Consider the following 14192-nt stretch of genomic DNA (forward strand, 5'->3'; position numbering starts at 1 on the left):
TATGCAAATTAGTTGGCCTAATGAGCTCATCTTTGCCTTCTTGGAGCTCCTGCCTCTGCTGGCTCCACCGCTGACTCCGACTCCGACTGCGACTGCGACTGAGACGCTGGCGTTAAAGTTGATTTTGAAGTCGATGGGCGAAGCGGTGATGAAGAACAACCCCGGCCTGAATTAGACGACGCCAGCGAGCATGACAAGGTCGGCACTTAAAGGTGTCGCCAATTATAAGGCTCACCTGTGCCACTTGCCCCTCACCATCATCTTAGGAGACCATCTTCCAAAGAGCCTCGCCAGCGTGAGCGTTTTGTGAAAACTCGCTCGAATTAACGCTCGAGCGGTAATCATAGCTACTAAAATCCCCCAAAATGCATTTTGCGGCCACTCTTAGTCGCTCTTAGTGGGGGTGTCCGTTAAATTTGAATTTCACACCGCTTAGCGGGGCCAGCAATGCGGAAAGGAAACTAAACTCCACCACCAGGTTGGTTCTTGGATTCTCCCGGGGAATGGTTCTGATTCGACTGCTCCACTAATTTCCGACTTCTAACCAAGAGTTCTGTTCTCTATTTGCATCAAAAAAAATCCAACAGACAATAATCACGAAAAGATGATGTTATGCTTGTTTTTTTCAGGGTATATTGGTTAAGTCATGAGGTACGAGCTTCTGAACTTCATTTTAATGGTTTTCTGCTTCACAATGTGCAAAATTATATGAACCATAACTATTTTACTGCAAAAGTGATAAAAAATATGGTAATTAATTCATATAATTATCATACAAAATCTAAAGCTAAAAGTATTAATACAAGTGTCATAAAAGAGCTTTTGAGAATGAATATTTCAGTAAAGAAAATAGTAGAGAATTTTAATATACACCTAACATACATTAAAATTTAAAACTACTGCCAAACTTTAATAATATTACTATTGTAAGAGTATTTCAAGTGCATTAAACTTTACCTTTTATTTTCTTTGTTACAATTTTATTTTAAACAATTTTCGAGAGTCATTGCCAGCTATAAGGGAAGGGGTTTTTGAGGGAAATCCGACGAACCCCCAAGCAGATATTTTTGTATCTTCGCACCCAGGTCCCCCCTCTGGCTTAGGTCTGAAGTGGGCGCAGCGTAGGTAATGCTAATGATGATAATGATGATGACGATCTCCAGAGCCAAGCTCCAGCGCCTCCTAGCGCCTCACATCCAAACACTTTACCGGCGCTGCCTCACCTGAGCTTCCATCTAAATAAACAACTAAATTACACTTAGAAAAATGATGAGAGTTTTGGGCAAATGGATTTTCAAAGCATTTTTAAGAAATCGGAATAACTATTGCACTTTTAAAATGTGCCATTTAGAAAAGTTTTTAGAAGGTTATGAAGATTGAAAGTATTTCTAAGGCAGATATTACTAATTCTAATACATTTTATTGTTAAATATTAAAAACAAATAAAATGTTTTTTGATAAAACCCAGAACACAAAATGATTTTAACTAATTGTGTTGTAAAATTTCCAAAAATTCCCAAAAAAAAATTTTTGAAAATTTTTCGAAAACGTTTTTGAAATACTTTCGAAGCTTTTATCCAAAGTGTAACAAAAACAAAATACAAAGAGAGATGCTAGGTGGGCTCTGCCGCTGCCACAGCCTCTGCCCGCGGCTCTGCCGCAGCACTGTCGCGTCTGCGCCGCTTTCTGCTCTTCCGATGAGTTTCGAACACAACTAAATCAGAATTTTATTCAGTTTCAATTGTTTAGCGAGTGCGGATCGGCGACGAGTGCGAACGGCGAACGGCGACGCAGCGAAAACAAACCAAACGAAACGGCCTAAAAGTGAATTAAACTAAAATAACAAAAAACTAACTAAAAAAAAAGCGCCACAACCAATAGAAAAGCTAAAACAAGAAACTAAAAAAAAGAACCAAAAAAAAACTTAATTGAAATTAGGTGTGTGAAGAGAGATGCTTTCTTTATGTCATTAGCCGAAATTTTGGAGATTTTGAGATTTTAAACAAAGTGTCAAAGCGAAACGGAAACTCCCGTTATATTCGCAACATTTCCCAGCTTAATTTCCCTCGCCAAGCGGAAAGCCTCTTGCCCCAAATCGTGTTCCAAAAGAAAGAAAGTCGAATGGCGCAAAATAGCAACGATTTTTCCTCCAGAAACGAAGAAGTTTTTATAGAAGTATTCTTTCCCCTGTCAGCTTTTAATTAACCACTAAAGTTTTTTCCCAAGTTTTTTTTGGCAACAAACAACAAAAAAAACTATTAAAATTATATTATTATTGTTTCTGGGGATTACTAGATGGCATTGCGATGACAAATGCTGGATTTACGCATTGATGAGCACTTTGTAATTAGAATTTTTAATTATCGGAGTGACTTCCTAGGAGCGTAGGAGTAGAAAGGTCATAGGTGGTGCTGGGTGTGCAGTGGTCTCTGACGTCATCACGTCTGTCTGTAAGAAGGCCCGAAGAGTTTGGCAACGCTTGGTTGGTCAGGTTATTGACTCCCACACCCCACCCATCATAATTATGTAGAGACGGTTTCTTCCGCAACCGCAGAATCTCTTCTCAAGCTCTTCCTCTCTAATAGTCTGTCTCTGACTCAGTCTTGGCCCGAACGAACCCATAAATAAAGCAGATCTTGGCTCATTTTTAACGATCTGCATATTTTGGCAACATAATTAACGGTGAAAAGAATGTGAAAAGTAGCGAATCGTAACGCGAAAGCCAGAAAATAAAAGAAACAAAATCCAAGAAGAAACAAAGCATCAAACACGCGACTGCAAAGAAAGGCGGAAGAAAGAGCAGAAGGTTTCTACGCGCCTCGCCGCGATCGCCGTCTCTCAGTTCGCAATCTTCCGTCCAACCCATCGGTGCCTCGAGCAATTCTTCTGGCCCAAAAGTCCGTCCCAGTGAAACCGGCGATAATGCCCAAGGGAAGTTCCAACAAGCGAGCCAAGTGAGAGCCCGTCCGAAAGAAAGCTCAAACGGATATTGGACATATCCGATCAGATATATATCATTCCCTTCAAAAAAAAAATAAAAAGAAATGATTGCGATTAGCGATAATAATTTCGGGCGGCGATTAAAGTACCTGCTGGTCGCATTTCACCTGATCAGTACCTGGGATTCCACATCAGCGTTGACGGTCGACAACCAATTGGTCTCAGCACGCAATGGTAAGTGAAATTGGTAGTAGGGGGGGTTTTGGGAAAGTAAGGGGTATCATTATTAAATTATCATTAAAATTAGAGACTTTTAATATTTAAATAAATGTAGAAAAAACATCATGCACTAAAGTTTTCAATAAAAAATAATAGTTTTCATAAACAATTGGTCATAACAGGCTTTAATAGGTTCTTTTTTGGAGAATTAATTTTTTATGGTGTTTATATGTTTGGGAAAATATGTAATAAATGATTATAAAAAAACAAAAATCATTAAAAAGAGTACACATCGCCTTAACCTTTTGATACTTTCCCATAAAATCATAAGGGAGTTTCATAAAGTCTTAGAACAAAAATGTATATTTAAAAAATGTTTAAAAAGAGCTTTCAATTAATAGATAGAACTGTACCTGTTTTAATCCCCACTAATTAATTCAATTTTTTGGCTAAATATTATTAAAATGAGATAATTTCTTCGAAAAAGATCATGTCCATCTAATGACCATAGGCTGGGGGCCAATCCATCAAGCATGGCAGGGTGTTTTGTTTATGATATTTGACCTTTTTGAATTATTCATGTGTTGGCCAAAAAGGAGAATTCTATGGGTCGGCGACGGGTTAATGCCAGTCAACTGCGTCCCAACAGCACGCAAACTTAATAAAAATTCAAATTCAAATCCAAATGGAGAACAAAGAGCGCCAACAATTGGATAGAGACAATTGCAGAGTCAATAAAACTAACCTACCGTAGAGTGGACGAAGTGGAGCAGCCAGTTTTTGGTGGCCTTGAAAGTGCAAGTGGGTGACGTAATTGTTGTGTCCATGCGAGGGAGGGGAGCAACAGCTGGGGGGAGGGTGTTGCCCAACTGGCAGGTGGACCTTTTGTAATGCAACTCTATTTTTTTGCATCTTACATCGACAGACTGCTTCGAACGGATCGCACTGGAGGCGATGCTGCCATTTGAGAAGACCTTCCGCACCGAAGACACCAACTCGCTGAAGATGTGCAAGGAGAAGTGCCTCCAGGCGGGGGAGAAGTGTCAGGCCATCTCGTTCGGGTAAGCTGTCACTTGTTGATTGCCCAATTTTTAAGTTGTTTATCTACATATATACATCTATATGTATTTTTTTTGCAGTGTTCATCGACGCGGAAACGGCACATGTCAATTGTCGTCGGAGCAGTACGGCTCGGGGGGCGGCGGACGGCCGGGGGGCGTGATTTTCGATCCCGACTTTGATCTGTACACGCGCAAGACAAACTGCTTCGACTTGAGCGACAATTCGATTGGCCCCGGACCTCTGCCCATCCCGGGTCCCAGCCCCATCTCACCTGGTCCGACGCCGGTGGATCTTCCGAATCGACCCCTGGACGTGGGCAATACGCCAGTGTTGGTGGTGAACCCAACGCCCCACACGGACGGACCACCGCCGCCGCCCTCCCTCGGGCCACCCACGCCCTCGCTGGGGCCACCGGGAGTGGGCGATCGCCTCTACTTCTCGCACGATCTATATCCGCTCTACAAGTATCCCACTCTGTACGAACACAACTATCCGGCTCCGAACGAGGAGGTCTACATACCAGGTGGCTATGCGGCCAATGTCCCGGAAGTGGACGAACGCTATCGCCCCCACTATGGTCCGTCAGAGGATGAGGGCCCACGGCCCACGCCCCATGGTCCCCCAAGGCCCATTTTTGGCCTGGGTTACGGCAATGGGTATAGCTACGGATCTCCGGAGAGATATACTCCGCCAACAATAAGACCACCCAGTGGATCATCCGAAGAAAGTTATGCCAGGCCACCACGACCCACCGCCGATCGTCCCGACTATCCGCCAGGCCCACCACGACCCACCGCCGATCGTCCGGATTATCCGCCAGGGCCACCACCACGTCCCTACGAAAGCTCCACGCCATCCTCCTACGGACCACGCCCAAGTCCCACCTACGATCCGCATCGCGAACCACGGCCGGATTACACAAATCGTCCGGATCCACCACCGCAAGCGCCCCACGATGGGTACGGCATGAATGGACCTTCGGCACGCCCTCCACCACCCTACGGAGGCTCCCCGCCTCCACCAAGAGACGATTACGTCCGCAGGAATGGAAGTGTCATGCGGCCCGGAGACGGTTACGGCGCTTATGATGATGACAAAAGCATAGCCACCTACTTTAATCCCGATGATTTTATGCAAGGAGGCAACAGTAAGTGGAGGAAACAGGGATTTTTAGAGAGGGTTCTAAGCCCTAGACTAATGAAATCCTCATTTCATTTTTCTCAGAACGTCCCATGCCTGGCGATAGAGATCGAGATCGTCTTGGTTACCCCATGGACGAGCTAAAAGGTGAGTAATGCCACAAGATACCCGGTTTTGAATGACCCTGATTCCCCAATTAATTCCCGGATTCGTTCTATCCCGAAAACCCAATAACACAAGTCCCAAAAGAATCATAGAACAGAAAATGACACGGGTCACTTGAAAGGTGTTGCATCAACTAAAATCTAGATTCTAGAATTAACATGCCGCACAACTAAAACTCATTAGCTTTTGGGGCGAGCTGACAGATGACGGACGGTCGATTGACCCACATTCCGTCGCTTTTATTTGCGTAACAAAACTAAACCCATTAGTCTGGCATAAAGCTCATCGGATCTGGTCTGTTGTGGTGGAGTTGGGTGAGTCGGTGGGTGGGTGGTTGGTTAAGTGGGTAGGTGGTTGCAGTAAACATCGGTATTATTCGCATTCGCATACAAACCCGTACAATAATTGTAAAATACGGCCAAAAGCTCCGAAACTAACCCACTCGCGAACGGTATACTACATCATTCTGTGGCCAAAGTTTTTTTGATAAATGGCGGGAGTAGCTTAATAGACATGAAAATATAGGTCTTCCTAGAATTTGGCAATACGTTTAGTTTCTAGGGTAATCAGAGATGGTTTAAAATTACATAATTTACTCTTTAAAACTTAAGAAATTAATAGAAGGAAATATCTCTTTATAAAAGTGTGTTACTTCTATTTAGACTGTATAGTTTATCCATTTTAATTATTCTTCTATTAATTTCGTTGTCAAGGCCCCCATTTAAGTAACATGATCTCATTGTTTTACAGAAGAAATTGAGTTGTCAAGTGCAGAAGATTTATGACATTTCTGAAATTACCAAGCCAGATCATCAAAGAACGATTTGTGTTTTGATTTCGACTCAACTTCCTTTCGAGTTTTCCAAGTGTGACGAAGTGGAGTACATGAACCCGGCGGGTGGTGCTCCGGCATTCCGGTGACATAAGCTATGCCCTATACTATATGCCAAAAGGCAAAGAGAATCCAAGTTCAAATGCCAAACTTGATGACGTTGTCGCAATTAATTATGTGTGTTTTCCGAGGTGGCGTGTTGCTAGTTAGTTACTTAGTTAGTTTTGCGTTTATTTGGCGTGGGACAGATCGTAATTTACACTTGAAGATTGGGATACAATTCGCTTTTCGAGGCGGAAGCGTTCTTCGCTCACACCACACTAATATACGATTTCTGTTTTTATTTTTCATTTTTTTTTTGGCGGAGTTGTGCAAGATCAGAATAGAACGGAATGGAGTTGAACTGCACTCAGTATGCACACACTCCTCCGGCACTCATTGTATGCAAATGGAGAACACGGAGCCAGTGCACAAAAACATAGAAACCACCCACATTTATGGTTTCAGCTCATAGCACCACCACAAACCAACCAACCAACCGCCTGACAGCAGTGACATTGATTCAGAAACGGAAATGCGCTCAAGTTGTCTGGTTGCTGGCGAGTGGGGGGCGTGGTGGGGGAAGTTCTGGGGCGGCTGATCGATGTACAGATATCTATGGTCAGGTTCGATGGGGAAGTAGTAATAAAAAATCACTTGATTCCATAATGAGTTACAAGAGTTTTCTTATTTAAGAAAAACAAAAGACTTAAGCAAAAAACTTGATTTTTAATAAAAACAAAAATAGGATTCTTTGCTGGGAGGGGTTTGAAGATGGTTAAAAAAGAGTTTAAATTATAGAAAAGGAAAATTAAAAACAGTATATATTAAAAACATACCTAAAATTAATACCAATTCTATTGTCAGACTCTGCAAAAGTAGACCCTCAGCTAAGGTAAATAATAAAAGCCACCTGAGCCAACCCTGATCTAGATGCCAAATTATAAGAAGCTAATCTAGCCATAATTCAACTTAATTTGCCTATGATTTATTCGGCTAACTGTTTAGCTTTCCTAGTACCTCATTAAACTCGCTCTTATTGAAACGGAATTATAAGACTCGCTTCGTGTTGCGGCATCCTTGAGCGAGGTCTGGAAACGCTTGGCTGCTCCCATCAGCATCATCGCATCTCCCAGCGATCTGTACCCTCGTATTTTCATCTGAATCATCGGCCAAGATAGGTATCTTCTACCGAAAAAAAATGAAAAAATGCAAAGCATATACAGCAAACACCCATTAAACCGCAGACCCAAGGCTTCGGATGAACCGAGAGCGTTGGTGGACCCAGTAGATCGGGAGATGTTCGAGATTTCCGAGTTGGGGCCCGAGCGAAAAGCTCGTCGCTTTTCTAAGCGTAAGCGTAAAAGCTCGAAAACGAGCCCGATTTTTCTAATGCCGTATAAAACCGCAAGCTTGACCATAGCCGCTGTTCATTCGCGATTAGAATCGCCAGCGCTGCGCGTCAAAAATCGTCCGTCCGGAAATTTCGTGTTCGGGTATCCGTGTCCTGTGTGCTAGCTGTGCGGCAATGTTGGCCCATTGTTTCAAGAGCATTGTTGTTGTTTCATTGTTGACATTGCACAGAAATTAATTAGCCCAGAACGTCAAATTTAGCAATTACGTAATCGCGCCAAATCGCTTTAGAACAATAAACTCCTCACCCCCACCAAAAAAAAAACAATGCGGATTATCTGTCTGTTCTTGTCGCTTCTACTTTGTCGCGTTTCCGACAACGAATCAAAATTTGTTAGTCCTACGCGGCACAGCGATCTCAGTAGCACCATCATCATTGTGGAGGATGCCAAAGGTAAGGGGCTAATTGGTATAGGTCTTCGGCTTATAGGTCATTCCACTTGGGGGCTCAGTTCTTGGCCGCACTTTAAGCCAAAAAAGCGGAGTGCGTATTAAAGTAATTTGCATAATTTTCATCGTTGTTGGTATATGCCATTGACGGTGGCGTCGGCGTTCTGCGTGAAAAACACCAACGTCTCGGCTGGCAATTTTCCCGGAGATAATCTCTGATGAAGTACACGGCAGCCAACATGACTCGAACATAATTTACTCAAACGGCAGCGGATGTGCCGCGAAAATACAACATCGGAAAACAGCTCGACCCATAACTGAAACAGAAACAAGACTTGGGCATAAATGCACTTGAAAAAATAATTAGAAAATGAAAGGTATACGCAAATTATTTTTTTTAAAACGTCTTACTAGAAAAGTAGCTTCTTCCGTTCTTAATTTTCATCTAGTTGAAGTTTAAAGTTGGTAATTGAATTTTAATATTTTAAAAAGAGGTTCTTGCTTTCAGATTATGAATTAGAAATTAGATTAGAAATGTTCGTTCAAGAGTATATAAGTTTGGGAAACTGAAAGCTAAAAATTTTCAATACCAGTACTTTCCTTTTTTCTTTGAGTGAACGAAAACCCATGAGGTAACCCAGCCCCGATCTTGGGTTCTGTCCTCGCTTCACTGACTTCGAACGTTGAATGCTTGAATTTTTTCCAATCTGTTTTTTTTTGTGGCCACAATTGCGTAAGACGCAGCATCTGCATCTGCAACTGCAACTACCCATTGATCTCCTTTTTTTAGCTTGCTTCCGGCGAGTCCTGGCCGGAAAGCGAATAGCACCACACTGGGTGCGTCGCTCCATTTCCTGTGAACGTGTAGAGGAGTGCATGCGCGAGTGCGGCCGGGAGAGGCGCTTCATGTGCGAAGGTTTCAACTACCGGCTGGATCCTTCCGGTCATGGGCAGGGTGACTGCGAGCTGGTGGAGATGCCATTAGCCCAGATGGACCTCTACTCCAGCCCGGATCGTCGGGATGCCAACTTACTGCGGCATCCGGATTATGACTACTATGAAAGGGATCGCAATGCCCCGTCTAGCTGCCGACGAAATGCTTGCCAGGATTGCTCCAAAGGACTAATAAGCAGTCAGCCAGTGTACTTCAAGCCCAGTGGAGGAGGAGGAGGACCTGGAGGTTATGGAGACAGGGACAGGGATCGTGATCGGGATCAGTATCGACCACCGATCAGCACGGCTGTGGATCACTATCGGGGTCCCTCGGGTCCATCAAGCGGCTCTTACGAACACCGACCGCCCTTCTCAGCGGAATTCCATGGCTCACACAGCTCCTCTTCCTCCTCGTCATCGTATGAGTTCTCCTCGCATGGCTCTGGTAGCAGTTCGGGTTCTAGTTCCGGCTACTTTGGCCACACCCCGCCCAGCAGCTTTGGCGGGGACCATCCCTATGTAGATCGCCATGATTCGCCACACTATCGACCCGGAAGACCTGATCGATGGGAGACTCTGCCTAGTAGCTCCGGTTATGATAGCTCCGCTTATAGACCACCACGCCCGGAAACCGATCGCATTGACAAGTACCGGCCTCCTTACAGGCCGGGTCCGGATTTCTCGCCCTACCGCCCACCGAGTCGACCGTCTCACAATTATCTGGACCGCGACGGAGCAGGTTCGCCAGGAGCACCTGGTCCCTATAAGAAGCCCAATAAGTTTGTTCCATACCTGATCGGTGGAGAGGATAATTGGGGACATTACGGCGGAAGTTACGGCGGCAGCAGCAAGCACTCCTCCTCGTCGTCCTCCTCCTATTGGGGACTAAGTGAGTCGCAACGTCGCAAGGACCAGCAGGACTTTAATTACTTCCAGCTTGGAGGACCCCATCGCGATTCTAACTCAGTGCTTAGTTATCCGGGATCTGGCTATGAAGATGATTATCCCAGACGCCGCAATGACTATCGCCAGCAGTGGACTAGGAGACCAGGGCCGGATGGTAAGAAAATACAAATTTAGAACCTTTTAGGAGTACTCATTTGAAAACCCTTCTAGAATGCTCGGCCAAGACCAGTGAGGGCTTCCGTTTGCACAAAACCGCCGTAAAACACGCCTACAATGTGCCCACTTTGACGGAATGCGAAAGACTCTGCTCGGATCAGCGTCCCAGCTTTATTTGCCAAACGTTTAGTTACCGGTACAACCAGGCGGGACGGGACAACTGCATGCTGTGCGATAGGCCCATTAATATGCTGGACTACTACGTGGACATAGAGCCCGATCGCGACTACGACATCTACTCCATGGCGGACGACATGGATGTGTGCCGGCAGCCACCACGTCGCCATGATACGGGACCTACCACCGCCCTCTCGGATCCTAGAAATGCGCGTTAGTATATTTCATGAATTTATATATTTAAGATTGCTTCAAAGGACCTGCTTAAAAGTCGTTTTATAGGGGATGGCCAACAAAAGAGTCGAAAATCCATGATAAGGACTATTTCGCCCCCTGCAAAGGCTATATCTTTGCCAATATCCATCAGATTCTTTAGCGGAATATCTTAAAACATTTGTAGATCGATTCTCCATCAATCTGCATCAAAATCTGGAAAGAAAATATTTTTTAGATTTTTCATCAACTTTTCTGGGGGGCCCCCTTCAAAAATAGAGAAAGTGCATGGAAAGGACAATATGGCCCCCTGCGAAGGCTATATCTTTGTCAATATCCATCCGATTCTTAAGCGGTATACTTTAAAACATTTGTAGATCGATTTTTCATCAATCTGCATCAAAATCTGGAAAGAAAATATTTTTTAGATTTTTCATCAACTTTTCTGGGGGGTCCCCTTCAAAAATAGAGGAAGTGCATGGAATGGACAATATGGCCCCCTGCGAAGGCTATATCTTTGCCAATATCCATCCGATTCTTAAGCGGTATACTTTAAAACATTTGTAGATCGATTTTTCATCAATCTGCATCAAAATCCGGAAAGAAAATATTTTTTAGATTTTTCATCAACTTTTCTGGGGGGTCCCCTTCAAAAATAGAGAAAGTGCATGGAAAGGACAATATGGCCCCCTGCGAAGGCTATATCTTTGTCAATATTAATCCGATTCTTAAGCGGAATACTTAAAAACATTTGTAGATCGATTCTCCATCAATCTGCATCAAAATCTGGAAAGAAAATATTTTTTAGATTTTTCATCAACTTTTCTGGGGGGTCCCCTTCAAAAATAGAGAAAGTGCATGGAAAGGACAATATGGCCCCCTGCGAAGGCTATATCTTTGTCAATATTAATCCGATTCTTAAGCGGAATACTTTAAAACATTTGTAGATCGATTCTCCATGAATCTGCATCAAAATCTGGAAAGAAAATATTTTTTAGATTTTTCATCAACTTTTCTGGGGGGTCCCCTTCAAAAATAGAGAAAGTGCATGGAAGGACAATATGGCCCCCTGCGAAGGCTATATCTTTGTCAATATTAATCCGATTCTTAAGGGGAATACTTTAAAACATTTGTAGATCGATTCTCCATGAATCTGCATCAAAATCTGAAAAGAAAATATTTTTTAGATTTTTCATCAACTTTTCTTGGGGTCCCCTTTAAAAATAGAGAAAGTGCATGGAAAGGACAATATGGCCCCCTGCGAAGGCTATATCTTTGCCAATATGCATCCGATTCCTAAGCGGAATATCTTAATAGATTTTTAGTAGTATACATAACACCGTTTTTTTGAGTTTTTAACATATTATCCTCTCTCTGCATTGAATCTCATCAGAATGCTTTTTCCGTGCTATCGATGCCACACGGTTCTTCAAGTCCATTGTGCGCGACTCCCTGACCGTGCGATCCGTGGGCGAATGCGAGATGGAGTGTATCCGGTCTACGAAGTTCACCTGTCGGGCCTTTGCCTTCCGTTATGGACAACAGAGACATGCTGGAGTTATCGACAATTGCCAGCTGAGCGATTGGCCAGTGCGGGATATGGACAAGGAGCGTCATCTTATTCTGGATGCCGCTTTTGATATATTTGAAAGAGCCAGCTATGGCCATGGCTGTGAAATCCAGCCCATAGTGGATGAAAAGCACAAGAAACTTTGCTATTTGGGTTATGGATCACCCGCTAGATTACTTCCTCCGGCCATCAAAAAAGTGATATCTGTGCCCTCGGAAATGGCCTGCAAGAAGGAGTGTGTTCGTTTCCGGGAAACAACTCCCTTCAAGTGTTTTGCCTTCAGTTATGGGTAAGATACAAGAAAACATTGTGTTTTAAAATAATTATAAACAAATGAACTTTTTCCAGCTCCCGTGCCAGTTCCTTTAATTGCGAGCTCTCAGATCTGGATCAGACAGAACTTAAACTGGATGTCCACTATACACACACCAAGGACCGTGACTTCTGGCTGTTTGCCTGGAATCCTTTCGACTGGACCTGCCGGGACAAGGTCAACACCATTGGGGGATCGCGGGTCAATAATGACCGGCGCATGGATATCTTCCGGGAACCGGGTAAACTCAACCTACTAACCTGTTGCACCTCGATCCAAGTGTAAATAACCGGATAACTGCTGCGGTTTTAGTATTAATTGTGTATTATTAGTGTTTTATCTAAATATTTAGTTTGTAGCGGAGAATGTTTTGTGTGTAAATAACGTTTACTACTAGCATGTACAGTTGCCCCTCATCCCAGGAAAAAAAAATATGACGAATCCTCCAAATTACTAACCAGCTAGAACCAGTTTGCATGCCACCGATTACCCCTCGTTACCCAAAAACAAAATAAATCTTCCATGACCCCACTAAATCCGCTTCTTGTCCGCTAAAGGCGACGTGGCCTGGCGCCACTACACCGTTTCCGGCAAGCCCTGCCGCCGAAGCAGCCCCTGTGAGAAGAATCTGGTCACGGGCTTCTACTCTTGCGAGACGGATGGAGCCGAGGTCGGATCCTGGGATTACTGCTGCAAGGCGGATCATCCCTGCGGCTACAGTCGGGGCTTTGATTATCCGTGGTAAGTAAATAAGGACATCTTTAAAATCTTACTACATACATCTTAATCTACGTAACCAGGTGCTTTGTTGGCGATGAGCCAGATCAGTGGCGCAAGTGCAGTGATCGTTACTTCCCCGGAAAGAACAGCACACAGCCCGGACCTGGGCACAGCCACACTCACTCCCATTTGGCTCAGCCCAGTGGCAAGGAGAAGCAGAAGCATCCACAGCCAGCAACGGCGGCCAGTAATGAGTACAGCCAACATCCTCCGAGGCCCGGAGGACTCCAGAGCCTCAGCGACTTTGCCGCCGCCCGTCTGTGGCCCGTGACCTACCTGTACAGTGAGGGCCCACCCAATGCCACCGAGTTCAGCAACTTTGTCGACTGCAACAAGGAGTCGTGCTAGTAGTACGCTAATATTTGTAGATCCATAGACCTTTAAGAATTACGTATATAATATACATATGTACAATAGCAGCCACGAACCCCGAAAAAAATCCCAAGCAGATGTACTCGAGCGGCATTGTTTTGTGATCATCATTGAGATTGGATAAACCATTGTCATCATTGAATCAAGCAAACCCAATTAACTTATTAACTTAACTCCCCCGAATGCCGGCTGCATGGATCTTAATGACAGCTTGCGTGCAGGCATTTTTTCTACCTATAAGCTGAATTGTATGTATTATTAATAAAATTAGTTTGTACGAAAAAGTTAATTATTTTCGTGTGTTTTAATGACAATAACTTAATTTATTGAAAACCTCATAGAGGTTCATTGAAATTGGGTTCCATAAATAAAGTATAATTCCTTAAAAGACCATTATTTAAAACAAAAATATTTAAACCTTTAGGGGCTTCCCCTCAAACAAATTAAATAAACTACGATTTAAGTGTTGGAAGACATCAGCCGATTGTGTTGTTTGGTATTTTCCCACAGAGGGCGCTGTCGCTGTTATCAATTTGAGTTTGAAAATCGGCGCCAAAGCTAAAGATAAAAAG

At 43.8% G+C, this 14192-nt stretch overlaps 1 protein-coding gene across 5 annotated transcripts; it reads left to right on the forward strand.

Annotated features, from left to right (window-relative positions):
* The first annotated feature begins 1718 nt into the window (after positions 1 to 1718).
* LOC6495427 lies at positions 1719 to 13899 on the forward strand. 5 transcript variants are annotated; one of them, XM_044715739.1, is made up of 11 exons: positions 1719 to 1938; positions 2586 to 3174; positions 4085 to 4220; positions 4299 to 5368; positions 5446 to 5508; positions 8991 to 10193; positions 10250 to 10585; positions 11979 to 12444; positions 12504 to 12709; positions 13026 to 13209; positions 13269 to 13899. In XM_044715739.1, exons 2-11 carry the CDS (start codon positions 3045 to 3047, stop codon positions 13594 to 13596), a joined length of 4122 nt encoding a protein of 1373 aa, XP_044571674.1. In that variant the 5' UTR covers positions 1719 to 1938; positions 2586 to 3044; the 3' UTR covers positions 13597 to 13899. The 5 variants fall into 5 exon arrangements, with proteins under 5 accessions (XP_044571674.1, XP_044571675.1, XP_044571676.1 ...); XM_044715740.1 differs by having other exon boundaries at positions 2602 to 3174; XM_044715741.1 differs by having other exon boundaries at positions 1719 to 1824.
* The last annotated feature ends 293 nt before the right edge of the window (positions 13900 to 14192 follow it).

The sequence above is a fragment of the Drosophila ananassae genome, chromosome 3L (genome assembly GCF_017639315.1).
Source record: "Drosophila ananassae strain 14024-0371.13 chromosome 3L, ASM1763931v2, whole genome shotgun sequence".
NCBI lineage: Eukaryota > Metazoa > Arthropoda > Insecta > Diptera > Drosophilidae > Drosophila > Drosophila ananassae.

Coding starts and splice junctions, on each gene's coding strand:
- LOC6495427 (XM_032450936.2), top strand. CDS start 3,045: ATGATTGCGATTAGCGATAATAATTTCGGGCGGCGATTAAAGTACCTG. Junction 5,369..5,445: donor TTTTATGCAAGGAGGCAACA/GTAAGTGGAGGA, acceptor CATTTTTCTCAG/AACGTCCCATGCCTGGCGAT. Junction 12,445..12,503: donor TGTTTTGCCTTCAGTTATGG/GTAAGATACAAG, acceptor AACTTTTTCCAG/CTCCCGTGCCAGTTCCTTTA.